Source organism: Microtus ochrogaster, chromosome 22, assembly GCF_000317375.1.
Source record: "Microtus ochrogaster isolate Prairie Vole_2 chromosome 22, MicOch1.0, whole genome shotgun sequence".
Classification (NCBI taxonomy): domain Eukaryota; kingdom Metazoa; phylum Chordata; class Mammalia; order Rodentia; family Cricetidae; genus Microtus; species Microtus ochrogaster.
The window spans coordinates 11,367,327-11,388,898 of NC_022023.1; the positions used below are offsets into that span (position 1 = coordinate 11,367,327).

The window sequence follows — 21,572 nt, forward strand, 5'->3', positions numbered from 1 at the left end:
CTCACAGAGATCCGCCTGCCTCTGCCTCCCGAGTGCTGGGATTAAAGGCGTGCGCCACCACCGCCCGGCTGCAAAGCATCCTCTTAAGCACTGAGTCATCTCTCCACTTCTGGCCTTTCTGTCTTCCTCTCCCAGGGAAGTATCCATGTGTCCTCTGTAAAGCTTGGTGCACAAGTGTGTGCACATGCAGCTCACACACTAAATAAACTGCAATACTTTTTTTTAAAAGGATGTTTTGGGGCTGGAGAGATGGCTCAGTGGTTAAGAACACTGGCTGCTCTTCCAGAGGAGCTGGGGTCAATTCCCAACACCCATATACAGACAGCATCTCACGGCTGTCTGTAACTCCAGTTCTAGGGGATTTGACACCCTCACACCAATGCATATAAAATAAAATTAAATAAACTAAAAAAATAATCTTGGTAAATCAGGAATGATGGCACACACCTATAGTCTCAGTGCTAGCCTTGAAGCCAGGACTGAGAGAGACAATAAGAGAGTATTTTGAAGACCTTTAATTGGCACAGGTTGGGTCTGTGGTCAGGAGATCACCGTGAATGGTCTGGCTGAGTCAGACTCCAGTGGGCTGAGGCCAGAAGAGGAGAAAGATAGTTGCGAAGCAGTGGGGGGAAAGGTCGTTTCCACTGAGTGGGGTAGGAATCCAACCAGAGAGTAGAGGATTGCACCGGTCACTCCCACTTTCTGTCACTTAGAGCAGGCTGTTTCTAGGTGCAGGGATGTGGAAGGAACAGATAAATCCACTGAAGGAACAGATAAATCGCTCCCAAAAAGTAAGCACCCGGTTTAGGCAGCGCTTAGCAGCTTGTTCTGGAAATGTTGAAGAACGTGATCATTTTTCTAGGCCTTAGGACTTGGCCCGTTTCCCCCTTCCGACCTTAGGAAGTGAAGCCTGCAGGGATGGAAGAGGCTGGGTTATTCTCGAAGCCTTTGTTGAGACGCTAACATACGTAGATACTGGTGGGGGTTCTGGGAAGACACAGAATGTGTACCCAGGAATCTTGGGCTCTTTGGACAGAGGGGGGTCGCCGATAGAGGTGACAGAGTTTGTCTAAGTGTTGGCCTAAAGACTGCAGGCCAGGTGGAGGTAGTGGGGCCCTTTCAGGATCTCTCTCAAACTCCCCTTTCCTTGAGCCTCTTTGCCACCCTCTTTCTTTCTACAGGCTTCTCTGAAAACGGGAAGGGGGCCAGAAAACGGTTGTGGGGAGTCCTGGGTTCTAGGCACCCTTTCTTTCTGCATCAGGGCTGGCATTTGCAGTGCTTCTCTGCAGGCCTCCCTGGCCCTAGGGTCAGGCTGAGGAGCCGCTCGTCCGGGGGAGGGACAGCAGCAGGTGACAGCAGCCTTGGGCTATAAATAGGGGCGCGTGTCAGCGTCGGGCAGGAGCCGGGGCTGGAGGCAGGGGCGGCGGTGCCATGGGGTCGCGGAGGGCCGTGGGCCGGGGCTGGGGCATGGGTGGACGGGCAGGGGCGGGCGGTGATGGCGAGGACGACGGGCCGGTGTGGACGCCCGGCCCGACTAGTCGCAGCTATCTGCTCAGCGTGCGGCCGGAGACTAGGTGAGTCGCCTGGGCCCTGGGTCGCCGAGGGCCCCATCTGCCCCTTGGGTGGTGGCCGGGTGTGACCAGGCTCTCAGAAGCGCCCCAAGCTCTGGAGGCCTGGGGCGAGGCCCGTGCCCTCGAGTTTTCTCCACTCGAAGGCACAGACAGAACCTGGGGACAGAACCAGGCCAGAAGGGACCCTCATGGTACTCTTTTTGACCCCTTGAGACCCCGTGTGCCTCAAATGTGTTGCCCAAAAGAGGAGAATTTGAGGAGATTTTTACAGGGGCCTAAAGGCTTTTTCGCCTCCCTCACCCCACACGGGGCTACTCCCAGGGCTGAATTCCACAGTTAGTGATAAGGAGACCCAGAGTGGCTGAAATTCCTCTGCTTCACAGCAGGGGAAGCTGCTGGTGGGTGGGTGTGGGGGAACAGTGAAGGCTGTTTAGCTTAAATGAGAGCCAGACAGCGGTGGGGTAACTCAAGCCCCTCGGCTGGGCCCAGGAGGGGCCTTCTAGCACTGTGCTGTGTCTAGCTGAGAGGAAGGGGTACCAGGAGGTGACGGTGGCCCCATCTGGGAAACCAGGGAGGGATCTGTGGCTTGAAACTCTGAAGGAGTCGCTCTGCCCAGTCTCAAGACCGGTGGGGGGTTGAGATGCCTCTGGAGGGGTGGAGCTGATTGAGCTCTTCTTTGGTCTTCTTGGAGTTAAAGAAGTTTGAAGACTATGTTATTCCTAGATACAAGGACACACAGACAACAGGCAAATTTCTGCAAAGACTCTCAAAGATGCAGACACTCAAAAAAAAAAAAAAGGGCATTGCCCCCACAGACAAACTTCCTGCCCTCGGTGGACAGCCCGGCTTCCCTCAGTGGTGGTGCGTGGAATAGGCGTTACTCCTTACCACAGAGTTTGGTCTGTGTGTTCTGCAGAATTTGCTTCTCTGAGCCACTGCTGTGGGTGTCTGCTCTCAAAAGCACACAAAAAAAGAGGGGCACCAATGACATTCAGGAAAAGCCCTGGGTGCTTCCTCTTGGATGGGCTGAGTCCTATTGACCTTGGAGTAGGAAAAGTTCAACTGTAACCGGAACCTGTTTCTGCATAAAACTCTGCAAACGGCGTCACGTGTTTGGGGCAGGGCTGAGGGCTCCTGTGAGTGACCCAGTCAGACTCAGACAAGCTTCTGGGCTGCTGGGGGGTTGTGGTGGGACACCCTTTCCCCAGTTATCGGCTCTGTGGAACATTGCAATGAAATATGGACATTTATTGTAGTCCTTAGTGAAGCCACCTCCCTAGTGAGTGCCCCACGTTTATCTCCCATGTCCCGGTGACTTATCTGGGCATTGCTGCTTTCTGTATCTGGCTTTTGTCAATACCAGTGGAAGAAGGAGGAGAGGAAGCAGGCGAGGAAGGGAAGAAAGGATGGTTTGAAAGCCGGGCAGAGCGGAGTGGGTTCAGGATCTGGGCTCTTAGGAACAAGGCTGGAGGCTTGGGCATGGGGCTGTTTCCTGGCTGAGCTAGTGTTAGTTTTATACACAGTTTTATAGTGTGCCAGGCGGAGGGCTGGAAGTAAGAAAGGCTTGTCTGGCTTGAGTCCTCGGACCTTAGTGGCGATGCTGTTAGCAGGGCTGTTCTTGTTGGGTATTTGAAGGCTCCGGATAGGAGCAGCGGGAGAGAGGGTTTTTCTAGCCTTGGACTTGGGACACTTTAGCCTGTACTTTTTCACCTTCTGCCAACTGGCTGCAGACGACCCTCCCGCCCCCACCCCCTTGGGTCTTGACAAGAGCAGCCAGGTTTTTTAGCTTCTGGAAGAGCTCATTGGGAAAAAAAAAAAAAGATTGTGAAGGGGGCTGCACTGGGGTGGGCAGAGGGACAGTTCCCAGGGCTGTGGGAAGGTCTGACTTCTGTTGGAGGAATCTGTGCACTCTGCTGCCCCTCAGCCTGTGGGGGTGGAGGGAGCCCAAGAAACAAAGAGAAGAGGGGTCGCTTGAGGACTGCTAGCTGCATTCATCTCCAGCCCAGCTGGGCCCTGACCATGCCTGGGTCCTGGCTCAGAGGCAAGTTCTGCCCTCGCTCAGTTTGGATCCAGAATATTCTGGGTCCGCCTTTCTGTAGATCTGCAGCAGGGCTTTTGTTTGCTTGCTTGCTTTTGTTTTTGTTTTGTTTCTTTGTTTCTTGAATATTTTTGAGACAAGAGTTTTTCTGTGTAGCACTGGCTATATTGGAACTCACTCTGTGGACCAGGCTGGCCTTGAATTTACAGAGATCTGCCCGCCTCTGTTTCCTGAGTGCCGGGATTAAAGGTGTGTGCCAGGACCACCTGGCTCGCTGTGGGGCTCTTAAGGCATCCTTCCCAAGGGTGCTGAGGCTAGATTTTCCCTGAGAGCTATGGACAACCGCCACGTGGCTGGGGCTCCAGAATCTGTATGTGTCCCACACTTGTCACCCCTGGTCTTTAGAGGGTGTTCTTTTTGTTTGTTTGTTTGCTTTTTGAGAGATAAGAGTTTCTCCGTGTAACAGTCTTGGCTGTCCTGGAGCTCATTCTGTAGACCAGGCTGGCCTCGAACTCACAGAGATCTGCCTGCCTCTGCTTCCAGAGTTGCTGGGGTTAGTCTCAGGTCAGTTCAAGGTTATTTTGCCCCTCGCTGAGGTCAGAAGAAGGTAGTCCCAGTTGGCTGTCCTATCTGATAGCCAATCTCTGCTCACCCTCTAGGAAGGTGGGATGCAGTTAAGGCTGGAGAACTTTAAAGAACTGGAGCAGAGAGAAAACAGTAAGGACCGACTTTTGTGTGGTACCCGGAAGTTCTCAAGCCCCCCGGCCTCTTGTTTCGTGAAGGCCCTGATCCTGGTGGGCTCATAGGAGCAGAAGGGCTCTGATATCGCTACAGATCATTTCGAAACAACCTCTGTCGCCCCTCCTGGGTAAGGCAGGTTGTCCAGGGTGTTAGGGAAACTAAGGCAATGGTCTAGAATTTTCTTTTTTTTTTTTAATTTTTTTATTTATTTAACTTTATTATGTTCGTTGGTGTGAAGGTGTCAGATCTCGTGGAACTACATTTTCAGACAGTTGTGAGCTGCCATGTGGGTGCTGGGAATCGAACCCGGGTCCTCTGGAAGAGCAGTCAGTGCTCTTAACCGCTGAGCCATCTCTCCAGCCCCATGGTCTAGAATTTTCAAGAGGCCTTTTATGTCCCATAATAGATGACAAGCAGAGCCAAGGGAGGCCCCAGCGTCCATGCGAGCCCTGGCTCTTCCAGGTCTGTTTGCCCCTTTATGAGGAGAACTTTGCTTTCTGGGGCCCGAATTTGTATTTTGCAGTGGGAGAATGACAAGAACTCTAAGGTTCTTCAGTTCCAACATTAGATGTTTCGCGCCCTTCCTGCCCCCACCCCAGAAGCTCCTCTGCTAGGATTAGCCAATCAGCTAGGCCCCAACAGATCTGCATTTTGAGGACCAGGTTCTTCTGGTCTGATTAACATGTAAGGTAAGGGGCTGGAGAGATGGCTCAGCAGTTAAAAGAACTTACCGTTTTTCAAAAAAAACAAAAACAAAAAAAACAACCCACAGGATTTGGTTCCCACGATCCAAGCTGGGCCACCCACAACTGTCACCGCAGCTCAAGGGATCTGATGCCATCTTCTGGCCTCTGATGGCATCCATACACATCTTCTACACATCCTTCTCACCCCATACACATAATTAAAAATAATATAAATCAGAGGATCTGGTCTCGGTTCCCGGAACCCACCCTGGGCAGCTCACCCCCACCTGTAACTCCAGCTCCAGGGGATTGATGCCGCTGTCCTCATAGGGCACCTGGACGCTCACATACATACATACACATGTGCAGATCGTTTTAAAATAATAAAAATAAAACCTTAAAAAAATGTTCACAAGCAAACATGTAAGGTGAGGCGGAGAGACAATGGGGCCAGGAAACAAAACCTCACAAACAGCCCTAGAGGCCTGGGAAGGACACACTGTCTCGGCCCAGTCTCTTGCCCACGTGGAGGTGGAACCTGTCATTTTCCGTTGTAAATTAGAAAAGCTGGCCCAATGCCTCCATCTAGGGAGGAGGTCCAGACTCAAGGGGAAACCTCTCAACCCCAAGGAGACAGACAAAGGCAGTTCGCGGTCGGGAAAGGATAGGGTTGCCAGTGCCCACGCAGCCTCCAGAGGAGTTATAAGACTCCCAGCAAGGAGTGTGTACCCTTTGCCCGACTCTTCAAAGCAGCTGCTTGGGGGGAGTGGGCAGGACCCTTCCTCCTGGAAATGCTTCCCTTTCCTCCTCCTCCACCTCCTTCTCCTCTCGTAAGAACAGCCGTGATAATCCATTGTACGCCTAGCACCACTACATGAAGAGCTACAAAAAGACCTGCTAAACGGCTGCGTGGGTGGGGCTGGCTGTGTGGGCGGGGCTTAGCCGACCAGAAGGAAGGAGAGAAGTGGTGGCCTTGGCTGTGGCCGGCCTTGGGTGCTGTAGACCGTGAGTGTTGGAAGGGACCGTGAAGAAGTCCGAGAGAAACTGGGCAGTGGTGGCGCACGCCTTTAATCCCAGCACTTGGGAGGCAGAGGCAGGCAGATCTCTGTGAGTTCCAGGACAGTCTGGTCTACAAGAGCTAGTTCGAGGAAAGGCTCCAAAGCTACAGAAAAACCCTGCCTCGAAAAACCAGAAAAAGAAAACCTTAACTGTTGACGCAGTTGAGTCTGGACACATAGGCGGTAGGTGTCCCGCGACATTTTCTACACAGCGGAGTGTGAAGTCAAGTATGATGGCGTATGCCTGTAATCCTAGAGTTTGGGAGGCTGAGGCAGGAGGATCACTATGAATTCAAAACCACTTTTGGCTACACAGGAAGTTTGAAGTTACATCAGACCTCATCCCTTTCCCCCAAATCAATCAAACAAGCAAACAGGGTAACAAAACCAAACCCAAACTCAAACAACAGTCTGTGAGAGGATCATGGGATGAAGGGGGCGGGGAGCTGTTGAGTGTGGAATTGCCAGGATATAGATCAAGGCACAGCCAGGAGAGAGTGTTATAGAAAAGGACAAGGAAGAGTTCGAGATGGCAGGTTTCGAGCTTTGGAGTTTGGAAGGATGCTGGTGGCATCCAAATAACCCAGGCGCCATGTAAGAGAAGGGTGGGTTATCAAGAGATGGAAATGAGCTTCCCTGAGTGCCATTGGACAACCTTGGGGAGCCATAAAGAAGGGTGAAGTGAAGGGTGTGTACGGGGGCGGGGACGGCGCTTGCCGCCTCCCAAAGACTTGAGGTCAACACCAAAGGGCTGGTGCTTCACTGCATAGTGGGCCTCACTCCCCAACAGAGAATGAGGTCCTCTTCTGTGCCTCTAAAGAGGAAGTGATGCTGGACAGAGGGAGCTGGGTGTCTCTAGCTCCTGCCGAATTAACTGCTTTGTCTTCCTCCTCTCTGCTCTCCCAGCTGGTTTGCCTTGCTCTTTAACAGTACTTTAACATATTAATGGTGGGCCTTCTCCAAGCCACCTGTCTCCTCCAAGCCTGCGTGGGGATTTCCAGGAATGAGGCTGCTCTCAAGACCTGAAGCAGCAGCTACCCACAGGCTGGTAGGCTGTGGGCGGGGGGAACAGGCGTAGGCCTCCCTCTGGGGAAAGAGACTTATGCCCGAAGTACACCTTGCTACCAAAGCACAATCCCCAGGGATCTCCATCCTGCCTAACCGATTTCCTGGACTCAGCTGCACTTAAAGAGCTCTTGGTTTCAGACACATTGGTGTCCAGTGGTGAGGCCGCTTGCTGCTAACGGGAGTGGCCAACTAAGACAGCTGGTTCCTTTTAATAGCAAAGCCTCTGGGCTTCAGATGGTGGCTGATTAATACTTCGGGACTGTTGTTGATTGTTGCCTCCTCTCCTTGCTTTTGGGCCTAATGATTCCGTTTACTGTTTTTGCTTAGCTTATCAAGCAACCGGTTGTCTCACCCCAGCTCTGGAAGGTAAACCCACATTGCATTTCATTCTCCGACTGCTTTTGAGAGGCCTTCAGAGGCCGCAGGGTGACTGCTTGTCCACTAACCAGGCTGCATGGGATGATGGGGAGGGTGTAAGAGGGTACTCACCTGGGCATGGGTCTCACAGGGACCAGAAGTGATGCTTGCATGGACCTGGACTCAGGAGCAAAGATGTGGGGAAAAGCTGCTGAGATGCTTGCATCGATAGCCTTTGGAACAGACACCGCCGGGGACACGCGAGCAGCCACCAGCCACAGGAGCCATACAATGCCTTATTCATCTTCCTGTAATAGTGGCCCTGTCTTTTACGATTTTTTCCCCCTGTCATCCTGTAACTTCACCTGCTACCTTTTCTTCCTTTGAATTTTCCTTCCGATTGACTCGGCCCCACCCTCCGAAACTCTGGGAGATCAAAGAAGACCACCTTATTGTCCTGTGTATCCTCCGACTGGAGCCAGCTCAGCACCTGAGCAAGTCTGTGGTCAAGGCTTGCGGGCTGCCCTTTCATCTGCTGGGTTGGGGACAGCTCCCTAGCGCTGGCTGAACAGACTGTTTCCATCAGAGTGGGACTGTTCCCTGGCCACGTCTTACCTCCTGGGCCCCATCCCAGACTGGAGGTCTGGGCAGAGTTAGCCACAGGGTTTTTTTTTGTTGTTGTTGCTATCATTTGTTTTTTGTTTTTGTTTTTTCACACAGAGGAAGATTTTTGACTAGCTAACTGGTTTCTGTTCATCATGTCTTCAGGCCTGATTAGTTAATTCTTAGGGTATGCTTGGTTCTTGATGGGGATGAACACCAAGGAAACTTTGGTCTGGGAGGAATTGAGGGGAGCCCAGGTGATACAGAGTGATGTGTGGAAGTGCCAAGAGAGAGGACCCAGGGGTGTTCAGAGGGAAGGCAATAGCACACCCAAGACAGGGTTAGGTTCCTTTGAACATCATGGAAACCTTGATTCTGGGATTCTCCAAGATTCTTAGGAGCCCATGATACCATTAAAAAACCAAGAAAATCAGGCAGTGATTGTGCATGGCTTTAATCAGGAGGCAGAAACAGGCAGGTCTCTGAGTTCAAGGCCAGCCTGGTCTACAAGAGCTAGTTCCAGGACAGGCTACAAAGCTACAGAGAAACCCTGTCTCAAAAAACAAAATCAAAAACAAACAAAAAATAAATAAAAAGTCATGGAATTGGACGGACTTGGAAGTGGTTGGAAAGACCATTACCAGATGTGTGTGTGTATTTCCTGGTTTCTTGGGTGCCTGGATAGGATCACCAGGAGTCTAGCCCACCAGAGTGGAGGACAGGGACAGAAAGCTATGGCAACCAGAAGCTGTATGATGGTCACCAGAACACAAAAGTGTTGAGTGACTTTCCCTGTCCCAGCCTGGTCTATATAAAAAGTTCCAGGTCAGTCAGAGCTATACACTGAGACACTGTCTCAACAAACAAACCAAAATTCCCAGAGAATAGGACAGAAGTAGAAAGATGCCTCAGCAGGCCAGGGCACTTCCTTGTTGCTCAAGGCTGGTGACCTGTGTTCAATCTCTAGAGCCCACGCAAAAGTGGAAGAGAAAAGAAGTGCAGGCTGTGCTCTGAACGCTATGTGTCTGCAGTGGCGCATTTGGGCCCGGATCGCATGTGCACACATGTACACGCAAGTGCACACACAAATGCACACATATGTGTGCACACACAAACAAACATGCAAACGCACATGTATGCGCACATACATGCACACACAAACACACACATATGCACACACACACAGAGTTTCTCTCTCATTCCCCCATTCTTTCACATACTCTGTCTGTCTCTCTCACACACAAAGGAAATAAATAAATTTAATAAGATAGAACCTCAAGTCTGCTTCAAACAACAAGCAAAAGCCAAAAACAAGTTATGTAATGCAACGAGGATTAACAGCAGTTGGGGCTATATTTGGCATAGCACTTTCTAGAAAGTCCAAGTCAGAAGTTGCTATTATATGATAGGAACAAAGAAACATTTTCAGATAGGGTGCAGTGGTGCATGTCTCTAATCCCAGCACTCGGGAGACAGAGGCAGGGGGATCTCTGTGAGTTTGAGGCCAGCCTGGTTTACATATTGAGTTCCAGGACAGCCAGGACCACATTAAAAAAAATCCTGTCTTGCCGGGCGATGGTGGCGCACGCCTTTAATCCCAGCACTCGGGAGGCAGAGGCAGGTGGATCTCTGTGAGTTCGAGACCAGCCTGGTCTACAGAGCGAGTTCCAGGACAGGCTCCAAAGCCACAGAGAAACCCTGTCTCAAAAAAAAAAAAAAAAAAAAAAAAAAGAAGGAGAAGAAGAGAAAGAGGAGGAGGAAAAAGAAAAGGAAAGAAAAAGAAATATTTGAGACATTTTCAGGGTCGTCAATCACAGCTATTTGGAAGGCTGAAACAGGTCTAGACTACATAGCAACATGCTGTCTGGAAAAAGAAACCTTTCTAGACATTATATTCTAAGTGTTCAGGGAGTTGAAGCCTAGGCCCCAGAAGGGTCTCTATCTCTGAATGACTTAAAGGAGAAGGAATGGTGCTAATTCTATTCGACAATCGATTACTCAGTGAGAGGATGCTACCAGATGCTGCTGGATGCTACCGAATGCACCTTGCAGGCCTGGTTCAGTGTTCAGGTGGATGAGAGGGAGATCCCCATCCTGGGTGGACATTAGAGGGAAGGCTCCTGCTAGCTCTCCAATGCCTGAGTGTTTGCATTCCTAGACACCTTCAATCTAGAAGTCTTAACGTGATTCAAAACACTTCTGGGGATTCAAACTTTCTTGTAGAACTCAAGTGCAGAGTAATGTTTACAGAAAAGATACGTTGACCATGGAGCCTTCTCCCAGCATAGTATGTAGGGTTACCCCCTCTGCATCCCACACATTCCCCTTTATACCTATTAAACACTCACGGGCAGGTGAATATGGCTTTTGGGGTCCACACCTTCCTCTGAGGTCCAGAGAAAGGCAACTTGGAATGATCTGCCTTTCCCTATGGTTCCTTCTGCTCCGGTTGAATTTCTCCTTCATGGTCCCCCCACTGCTGCTCACGAAGGGTGTGTGCCCAGAGAGGGGAGGAGGGCTGGGCACAGCTTGTGTACCACACAACCTGGCTATGTGGTTGAGCTGCACGCCTGGGAATGCACTGTCTTTGTTGGCCCACGAAAGGGTTTGGCACCGAGGTTTGCTTCCTGCGCCCAGGAGGGAGTGGACTGTGAGCCCTGAGGATTGTTGGTGAGTTTGGGGTAGACGTTATAAGGCCGCAGATGCAGCTAAGTTCTGCAAGAGGGACTCTGTCACAGGGGAACCAAGAGTTCTGGCTTGTCCAGGAGTCAGTCTGTGGCTTGGCAGTCCTATACAGCTGCCAGCCTTGCTTCAGCACGTGGTGTCCATAGGAGGGGCAGAGGAGCCATGGCTAGCTTGCTAGTGCCACCCCATAGCTCTGTGTGGCATCAAAATTCATCTGATAACCCATAAAGTCGAGTCCCCTTAAGGGCCAAAGCCGCTGGCATTGCCAGCTCATTCTTCATCTACCATGGCCTGTGTTCACAATGCTGGTGCTTTTCTTCTGAACCCGAGCTTTGGGATATACATAGTTCCAGGCCTTCAGGATCTCTGAATCCTTGAGGGCTGGCTGGCTTTTCCCTCTTTGGCATGGCTGTGCTGTGCTAGACTTGACATATCTTCATGTGTATCTCTCCCACATACCAATCCCTGAAGAGGAAGATGGAGGGTGAAGCCAGCTCCCTCCCATCCCCCAGTAAGGATTTGATGGGGATATGGAGGATGGCAGTCTGCTGTGCTCAGGAGCCTGGTCTATTGTCAGCCTCTTGCCTATTGTAATGGCCCTGGGTCGAGATCGCATTCAATCTCTTAGTACCCGCCCCAACCTGGCCAGGAAGCCCAGGTGCTCTTGAATAAAGATTTGCTCAGGTACGCCCAGGATCTTTGGCTGAAGGATGTCTGCCAAACGTGGTAAGGCTTACACTTGGGCAAGGCAAGGCCAGAAGATATTCTCTAGGGAGGGCTTCTCTAATTGGTTTTTGCTTTTTCTAGGAGCACTTTCTGCTCCATCATTGCCCAGCTCACAGAAGAGACCCAGCCGCTATTTGAGACCACACTCAAGTCCCGGGCTGTGTCCGAAGACAGTGATGTCAGGTTCACCTGCATTGTCACAGGTAATGAAGCTATTGATACGGCCCCTGCCAGGGTTTCTGCATAGAGCAGGGTCCCGGGAGGATGAAATGGGTATGGAGGGGGGTGGTAGGTTGTACGTACCAAACTGAGGGGACTGACTTTAGTCCCCCCTCCCCTGGTTAAACTCTGTGTGTAGGCTGGTCCCTGTCTTTTCTTCTGGAACCGTGTGTGTGTGTGTGTGTGTGTGTGTGTGTGTGTGTGTGTGTGTGTGTGTAGAATGTGGCTCGGTTGGTCAGGTGGTAGAGTGCTTGCTAGTGTAAACAAAGCCCTGGGTTTTACCATTGGCACCACTTGGGAGGACAAGAAGGTCAGAAGTTTAAGGTCATTCTCAACTACATAATTAGTCTGAGGCCAGGGTAGGCTACATGGGACCCTGTCACCAAAGACAGTAAACAAAGGCAACAAACCCCCAACTGTGCTCAGCCAAGTTTCTTCTTCAAGTATATTCATAGTTGATGATTGATCAAGCCATTCATCGAACAGCCCACTTAATAGTTGAGCCGTTTGTGACTTAGGGTATCTAGCCTGAGAGACAGTAAATCATAGTTACTGCAGCCATAGACTATGGAGGCAAATTGCCTGGCTTGGAATCCTGACTCAGCCTTCCCAGGATATGGTGATGGGCAGGCTGCTATTAAGGGCACAGCATTGTGAGCCTGAGGGAGTTAATATCTGCTTAGCCACTGGACTAGCACCCGGCTCACAGCGAGTACATGGGAATCAAGACTTCACTTTCCGCTGAGTCCCCTGTTGGGTTTTAAGTAAGATGCCCAGTAGTGAGCCTTGGAAGCCTGGGTTAGGAGTGCTGGGACCCTGGCTCAAGGCATTGTTCCTTTCCCACGCCTCCGGGTACAGCTTCCCTCTGCACCATTCTGACCTGCCTCAAGGTCTACAGGGTATTTACGGGCAGCTGTGCTCACCATTCCTAAGGGCCCAGACTCACACACCTCCAAGACAGCTCCCCCACCTCCTTTCTCTTGTTTTTCTTCAGTTAGTCAAGGGTTTGGGTGGTTTCTAGCTGTCACATTTCCTGATCTTGGGGGTGGATTTGTTTAGCCCAGCTAAACAACTTCTTTGGGATTGATTTTTCCATGGATAGCTGTCCCATTGACCAGGGCTGTCCAACACGTCTGCTAGAGACACCCACTGTCCCTCCCCTGTAGCCTTTATCTTTGTATGACGTGGTGTGTTGCAACTGAATTCTTCCAAACCCTGTGAAGTAAGCGCTATTGTTAGCCCAGCTTTGCCAAGGACGAAGTTAGAAGAGGCTAGGTGAGCCACCCAAGTCATGAGGAGCTAGCTGCTTTGCCTTGTGCGGCTCTGCCCGTGCCCGCATCTCCGCGGCTCTGCCCGTGCCCGCGGCTCTGCGGCACTCTGTGATACTGCAACTGCAATGGTTCCCTAGAAACTAACCTCCCACTGGGCTGTGGTGGCGCATGCCTTTAATCCCAGCATCTAGGAGGCGGAGGCAGGTGGATCTCTGTGAGTTCAAAGCCAGCCTGGTTTATAAAGTGAGTTCTAGAAGATAGCCAGAGCTGTTACACAGAGAAATCCTGTCTCAAAAAACAAAACAAAAAAAAGAAGAGAAGAAAAAAGAAAAATAACCTCATTCCGCACGTTCTTATATGCCGCTTTCTGTAGAATGTCTTTAATTCTATTTGGAGAAAATCGGGAACTGGGATGTAGTTCAGTTGATAGAGCACATGCCCGGCATGCGGAGCCTGTGCAGTTGTCCTGCAGCTCTGTGTAAATCAATGGTGGGCTTTCCTGTGATCCCAGCACTCTGCAGGGGAGGCAGGAGGATCGTGGGTTCAAGGTCATCTTCTGTTACACAGCCAGTTATAAGCCATCATGAATGACACCTGTCTCAAAGAAAATTAAATTTTATTGTAGCAAATCAATACATGTACATATTTTAAGTTTTCAAATTATACTAAAAGATATTTATCAAAATATAGTCATTTATCCCTTCCACCAATCTGTCTTTCCAGAACCTGGGATTGTAGGTATGAGCTACCATGATTGTTTGTTGCTGCTGATGCTTTTTAAGACAGGGTCTCACTAAGCATCTCTAGCTGGCCCAGAATCTCTATATAGACCAGATGGTCTTGAGCTCACAGAGATGCGCCCGTCTCTGCCTCCCGAGCACTGGGATTAAAGGCGGGCGCCGCCACACTCAGCAGGTTCTTGTTTATTTGGCTTTGTTTTAGGACAGGGTCTTAACTGTGGTCTAGGCTGGCCTCAAACTGGATTCTTTTTGCCCCAGCCTCCTGAGCGCTGGGACTACAGGTGTGCGTGTACAAGGCCCAGAATTCTGGTTTTAAAGCCCCTTTAACCTTCCTTTCCTCTAGTTGTCCATTTCTACTGCTTCTAAACTCCGGGTTTGGCTCTCTTGAGTGTGCTTGCCTATCTGCTTCCTGTTTACAAAATTTTCTCTTCTTGCCTGTTCTCCCCATGTATGTGTTCGTATGTGTGTGAGTGCGTGTGTGCGCACATGTGTGTGTATGTGTGTGCATGAGTGCATGTCCGTGTGGGTCCCTACTCCTTCGAATGTTTATTCTGCTACCTAGAAGACCCTGCTGCTTTGCCTGGCCAATTCCTCAGCAAGAGCAGGCACCCAGGGTGTCATGTCTTCTCAGAATCAATGTGGGCTTCCCAGACACCAGTTTGGTGTACAGAATCATGGGACATTTTCCTCATGAGAGTATGTTTTTTCCTCAAGCCCAATCCAAAGGGCTTATTAGTGTGTGTGTGTGTGTATGTGTGTGTGTGCGTGTGTGTGTGTGTGAGAGAGAGAGAGAGAGAGAGAGAGAGAGAGAGAGAGAGAGAGAGAGAACGTGTTTGAGCACACATACCAAAACACACACGTGGAGGTCGGCCTGCAGGTGCTGAGCTCAGGTCGTTAGGCTCACATAGCAAGTGTTTTAAAAAACACTGAGCCCAAAGGAATAATTTAAAAAAAAATACATGTTATTTTAATGTGTTTTTGTCAGACGTGGTAGGAAGAACCTTTATCAATTGTCTCATTGAGCTCACAGAGATCTGCCTGTCTCTGTCTCCTGAGAGCTGAGATTAGACACCGTACTCAGCAGGTTTCTGTTTGGTTTAGGCTTTGTTTTAGGTCTTAACATGTAGCCTAGGTTGACCTTAAACTGGAGTTCTTGTGAACAGTTTTGCTCAGGGGAACCAAGTGAATTCTCTGTCTGAGTTCTCTTAAATCTCTCAACTCCCACTTCTTCAGATCTGAGTTTCTCCAAACTGGGAGTGGTTGGGATGTGGCTGTGGGTGTCCAAGTTGGGTTCTTAGGCAGCCGGCTAGCTGTGAAATGGATCACAGGTTAAGAAGGGCCGATGTGAGGACACTGGCTCAGGTTTTGTTTTGAACTCTCCCGGCCAGAGCTCTGTCTCTCTGTATGTGCACACGCACACCTGCTGAGGGAGTGTGTGCACACGCACACCTGCTGAGGGAGTGTGTGCACACGCACACCTGCTGAGGGGGGTGTGCACACGCACACCTGTTGAGGGGGTGTGTGCACATGCACACCTGCTCAGGGAGTATGTGCACAGCTAAGGCAAAAACCTAGCCCTGTCCGGCTTTTGTGTGTTTATATAATACGGCTCACATCATCCAGGGGATAACCAGCATGTTCCCCAAATAAATTCGTTTTCAAAGCCATTCCTGCTAGGAAGCCTTGATTGTCGGCTTGATCCCCACTGTGGGCAGACTCACAAGAAGCTCCCTATGGGGGGTGAGGCTGTAGCTGGGTATGTGTGTATGTGTGTTGTGTGTGTGTGTGTTTGTGGGTGTGTGTTCAACAGGCTCCTCTTCGCGCCACACCGTTGCTCCACTCCAGCCTCTCTGGACTGGAGGCTGAGGATGTCCTGGGCAGGCCATGAAGCCGAAGACTCTTAGGCCCTGGTGGGTGAGATCATCTCACAAGGATGGAGAGAGCACCTGCGCTGGCCTGGACCACGTGTGCAGTGATGTAACCAGGGGCTTTAGCGCACAGTGGAAACACAGGGCTCGATTTACAGCCAGCACAGCCTGGTGTGTCCCCAGGCCAAGCCAGCTGTAGCCTCGCCTCCCTTGCTCCCTGCTGCTGGGTGCTGTTCCCTGGCTTGCCCTCTTCTCTTCCTCACAGGCCCTGGGGCAGTTCCTGTGTCAGGCATAACCCCCCGCCCCCATCTTTTGTTTGCTGTTCGCTTATTCCTTGATTCGCTCATCTATGAAGTAACTACTACTCAGGCAGCGGCTCAGGTGGAAGAGGTACAGGAGCAAACAAAGGCTCCTTCCTGCCCACTTGCATCTGGAGTCTAGCAGGATTGATGGCCCAGGTGCTGGGCTCTCAGGGCACCATGATTAGGGGAAGGAAGGGGTGGTGTGTTTCCGAGTCTTCTGAAATTCTGCTTAGTCTTTGGGTCTAGATCAAGTGTCACTTCAAATCCCCAGCCAAGGAGCTTGCTTCCTTCTCTGGACCCTTGGCTCTTCATACCCTGTTGATGTATTCATCCGTAAATATTTACTCGCCGTGGACGGCATGCCAGGCACTATTCTAGGAACTGGGGACACAGCAGCAAAGAACACTGATAAGTCCTCGCTGTCGTGATGCGGACATTCCATGACAGGCAGGATGCACACCGACTAACAAACCCAGCTTGTCGCGGCCGTGTGCTCTAGGAAGAACCATTGATGAAGAGGAATTGCTGAGGGGAGAGAGCTGCAGGCTTGCAGGGGTGTTGGGAGGGCCTCTCTGAGGAGATATCTGGGAGGCGGAGCTCCACAGGAGCTGAGGTGTGGCCTCCTGGGCTGTGTTAGAGTGAGCCGTCAGGACTAGGTTGGGGCGCAGCTCGCAAAGGGGAGAAGAGAGGAGATGCGGGCAGCAGTAGAGCGTAGACTGTGTGGACCTGTGTGAGATGGGAGCCCATGGGGCCTTGAGAGTGTGGGCATGAGTAGACCATGAGGGAAGTTTCACTCCGTTTGTGTTTCCATGGGCTGAAGAGAGGCCAGAACGGAAGCAGTAATTGGTCAGCGAGGAAGGTCTCCCTGGAATCCAAGTTAGAGACAAAGGTGATGGGGACCAGGTTGTAATAGGAAGTGGTCAGATTCTGGATCTGTTCCAAGGGGAGAGCCTTAGGACTGTCTGGCAGAGTGGGTGTGAGGGAAAGGAAGGGAAAAGAACGGCCCTCTGCTTTGGCCCGAGCCACACTGGGCAGATGGATTGTCCACTTACTGAGCTGCGTGTGAATTTTCTTAAGATAAGAATGAGGACTCTGATGTGGTCACACCTGTCAGCTGCTCGGCCTTTGCATGCAGACACAAATACGAAGTCAGTGATACAGGTCAGCTGTTGAGGGGAACGGGCCAGGCTGGAGATGGTCACTTTAGGGGTCTTTGCTGCTCTTTGACCAGCTTGAACCAGTGTGGGAAGCGATCAGTGATTTAGCAATGTGCACATCCCAGGTGACCTTGATGGACAGCTCTGGTGTAGCAAAGGCAACAGGAGCAGGGGAGAAAGAGCTCGATAAAAGACTTCTACAGGCTTCTGTATGGTGGCACACACCTTCATCCCAGCACTCAGAGGCAGAGGCAGAGGCAGACAGATCTCTATGAGTTCAAGGCCAGCCTGGTCTACATGGTTCAAGGACAGCTTGGGCTACAGAGAAAGTCTCAAAAAAAAAAAAAAAAAAACAAATCCCCAAAAGCCAACAACAAAATAAAAATAAATAAGTAAGTGAATAAATAAAAGATCTCCCTTCTTTTTCTTTTGAGACAGTTGCCTCTCATTTTGTAGCCAAGGCTAGCCTGAACCTGTAGGCATGAACCACCATGCCAGGTTTAGAAGCAGGATTTGGACATATGTTGGCGTCCCTGTGACCCCCGTTTGTGTAGGTTTCCTATCTCTCACTGTAACCGAGCATCAGCCCCTCCTTAGGCTGTGCTTCACAACAGAGCTGTCTCACAGAGCCTCAGAATTGCGTGTCCAGGCGCTAGGGAACAGTCCAGTCAGGAAAGCGCTTGCCCTCCAAGCATGAAGACCCAGTGTGATCCCAGGCGCCGTCTGGCAGGCATGAAAGCCTGGATGTAGATGCATACACTTAGAACTCCAGCCGAAGGGAGGCAGAGACAGCAGGACCTCAGTGGAGCTCCAGACCCAAGAGAGAATCAACCTCAAAAGAAAACCATCTGTGTAGGCTTGGGTGTTGGTGTGTATGTGGAAAACAACATGTAGAAGACACAGTGTTGACCTCTGACCTCCACATGCATGCACACCTATTCCCACACACATGTATGCGCACATGCAAGCACACAAATGTGTACATGCATATACTACAGACACAATTAAAAATAAAAGTGACATTTCTAGACAATGATTGAATTTAGATTAGTTGCCTTGATGTACATTAATGAGCCAATCAGCTGTGTCCAGGGAAGCAAGGGGCATGAGACTATGTAGTTATGAGCTCTGCCACACGGGCAGTCTGGGAGTCCCAAAGGAAGGGACTGGTAGTTTCTCTGTATAAGAGCTCTGGCTGTCCTGGAACTCTCTTTATAGACCAGGCTGGCCTTGACTTCACAGAGATCCATCTGTCTCTGCCTCCCGAGTGCTGGAAATAAAGGCGTGTGCCACCACCACCACCTGGCAACTGGTAGGTTTTTTAGTTACCCTCATTACAGTGACTCTGTGTGTGTGACTGTGTGTTTGTGTGTGACTGTATGTGTGAGTGTGTGTGTGAATTGGTGGACAGGTGGATCAGGAGTGAGTGGATGGATGGGTGAGTATTTTAATTGTATTGTCAAAGGATGCAGCTTAGGAACTCGGAATGAAAAGAGGGGTCACAGCAGTGATGGGGTTTGTAGAGGCGGCCTAAGGGACAGAGTCCTTGCTGTACCCGAAGATATTGAATGGGCCATCATAGGAAGGAAGTTTGTTGTCCCCAGTTATCAGTTGCTGGAAACCCCTCGCCCCTTCCTACTAGAAACCTAAGAAGTCGCTTCCCCTGGTTTTCTTTGTTCCCCTTGGAGGGAAAAAGTGAGCTGAACAGCCGGGCGGTGGTGGCGCACGCCTTTAATCCCAGCACTCGGGAGGCAGAGGCAGGCGGATCTCTGTGAGTTCGAGACCAGCCTGGTCTGCAAGAGCTAGTTCCAGGACAGGCTCCAAAACCACAGAGAAACCCTGTCTCAAAAAAAAAAAAAAAAAAAAAAAAAGTGAGCTGAACAGTAGGGTCGAGCGGGGCTTCCAGAGGGTCCAGGGCATGGGTACTGTCCATCCTCTTCAGGCAGTGCGGGAAGCCCTCACGGCTCTGACCCCTCCCACTATTTTGGATCTTGTATTAATATTATTCAATCACTTGCTTCCTTGTTCAGGATACCCAGAGCCAGAGGTGACCTGGTACAAGGATGACATAGAACTGGACCGCTACTGCGGCTTGCCAAAATACGAGATCACTCACCAAGGCAACCGTCACACCCTGCAGCTGTACAGGTGAGGGAGAGGGGCCTACACCGGATCCTGCCACAGGTCACGGAGTCAGCTGGGTGGAATGCCAGGCGCTTTCTGCAGTTAGAGGGCAGGGTTCTGCGGCTGAGTTAATCTTCCTGGAACTGTGCTGTCTGCCAGTGTCTGGGATCTCCCAAGGCCAGGGTAGGAGTGCTTCTCACAGCCCTGAGTCTGTGCAACCAGAGGAGGTCCTGACCCGCAGAAACCTTTTCCATGAGGTCAGCAGCCAGAAAAAGTAACGGTGTTACCATCCCTGCTCCCAGGGCTGTGTTGGTCACCTGCTTCTGAAGGGAGCTCTTCTGGGTCCCAAGTCTAATCCCCTCCTGGGACAGCGTAACCTTGGTCAGCTGTCAGTTGCTACCCTCTGTGGCCTCAGTTTCCTCCACTGTAACTGAGGAAATTCCTGACGCCACAGGTAGGGCAGGATTCTGCTTGGGAGGGAGCATGTGGCCCATGCCAGAGGCTCTGGTTGTGGGGAGGAGGGCTCTCGCCTCCCAGGGGGAGAGATGGCGCCTCATGCTCCTGCCTCTAGGTGCCGGGAAGAAGACGCTGCCATCTACCAGGCCTCTGCCCGGAACACCAAGGGCATCGTGTCCTGCTCAGGGGTCCTAGAGGTGGGCACTATGACAGAGTACAAGATTCACCAGCGCTGGTTCGCCAAGTTAAAGCGCAAGGCTGCAGCCAAGATGCGGGAGATTGAGCAGAGCTGGAAGCATGGGAAGGAGGGCTCAGGGGAGGCCGACACTCTTCGCAAGATCAGTCCCGACCGCTTCCAGAGAAAGCGCCGACTGAGTGGAGCGGAAGTGGTGGTCCTCTCAACCCCCGCCAGGGAAACGGAAGAAGGGTCCTCGGCAACTTGGCAGGAAGGAGAGACTGAGTCTGCTCAGCACCCAAGTTTGGGTTTGATCAACAGTTTTGCTCCTGGAGAGGTACCCACCAATGGGGAGCCTGCCCCAGAAAATGGCGAAGATGGCGAGCATGGCTTGCTGACGTACATCTGTGAGGTCATGGAGCTGGGGCCCCAGAACGCCCCTCCGAAGGAGTCTGGAGCTAAGAAGAAAAGGAAAGACGAGGAGTGTAAGCCGGGAGTACAGAAGCCAGAGTTAGAAAAGGCAGATGGAAGCCAGTGCGCTTCAGAAAATGGCATCCCCAGTACAGACAAACCCAATTCCAGTAGAAGAGAGAAACCCGCCGATACACAGCCAGCTCAGACCCAGCCCAGAGTCAGGGGAGCACGTGGGCCTGGGCCTTCCGGAACAGAAAGCGCCAGGAAGTCAGCCTCTGCTGTGGGCATTCAAGACAATATCCAGAATGTCGCTGTACCAGCCCTGGCCTCTGTCCCAGCCCCTGCACCAGCCCCGGCCCCCGCCTCTGTCCCAACCCCTAGCCCAAACCTTAGCTCAGAGCAGGTGTATTTCTCCCTGAAGGACATGTACATGGAGAGCAACCAGGGCGGCAGGCCCCAAGAAGAGGAGATGCCTCCACCTGCAAGAACCAGGTTACCCAGAGAAGATCCCTCAGGGAAAGAGCCTGTCAGGGCTCGAGGTGAGAAGATACCTGTGGCCTCTGGCCAGCCCAAACCTTCCATGGTTCCCCCGCCTATCAAGCCTTTGAATAGGAAGAGATTTGCTCCTCCTAAACCCAAGATGGAGCCCACTACCACTTCTTCTTCAAGTCAGGCTCCAGAATCTGTGGCCCAGACCTTAGGGAAGGCTCCACCTCCAGCCTTGGCCCAGGTCCCCACACCTCCTGCCCGACGGAGACATGGCACCCGAGATAGCCCCTTGCAAGGACGAACAAGCTTCAAGACTCCAGGAGAGGTAAGTGTGGAGGCTGCTCTGGGAAACTGACCTCATGGAAACTCTCGCTGGAAGGGCTGGGCAGCCCGTGGGTGGTGGGCTATTTATAGAAGGGGGTGGGGAAGGACTGGAGGGGCAGCCAGGAGCAAGGGGGCACAGGCATGGCCCTTGCTCCACCATCCTCCAGTCAGGAGCACACAGGCAGCATAGCCTGACTGTGTCTCTTGGTGTGAGAGAGTAGGCAGCTCCTGGTTGAGGGAAGAGGAGGAAGATACTGCTCTCTAAGGGCGGGGGTGGGGAGGAAGAGGGGCCAGTGGAGAGGTTTTTGTAGCCATGCTGAAGCTCCAGTGCTTCATGGGGGAGATGGGAGTGTTTCGTAGCATGCAATAGTCCCCGTGATGCTTTAAAAAAGGCTTAGGCAGGAAGACTGTTAGTAACCTTGGATGGGTAGCAAGACCTTGTTTCAACCCCCCCCCCACACACACACACACTCCCAAAACTGAATGTCTAAGAAGTACTG

The 21,572-nt window shown here is 51.4% G+C and overlaps 1 protein-coding gene across 2 annotated transcripts in view; it reads left to right on the plus strand.

Moving 5' to 3' along the window:
• Positions 1-1,416: 1,416 nt before the first annotated feature.
• The window catches only part of Alpk3 (alpha kinase 3), a 36,484-nt gene continuing 16,328 nt past the window's right edge, over positions 1,417-21,572 (plus strand). Inside the window, exons 1-6 of one of the 2 annotated variants that reach the window (XM_013350190.2) lie at positions 1,417-1,574; positions 7,490-7,528; positions 11,615-11,736; positions 19,121-19,238; positions 19,786-20,626; positions 20,660-21,073. In XM_013350190.2, the coding sequence (XP_013205644.1) occupies positions 1,432-1,574; positions 7,490-7,528; positions 11,615-11,736; positions 19,121-19,238; positions 19,786-20,626; positions 20,660-21,073 (1,677 nt within the window). In that variant the 5' untranslated portion in view covers positions 1,417-1,431. Of the gene's footprint in view, positions 1,575-7,489; positions 7,529-11,614; positions 11,737-19,120; positions 19,239-19,785; positions 21,074-21,572 lie in introns of both variants that reach the window. The other variant, XM_005357657.1, reaches the window with a different exon arrangement.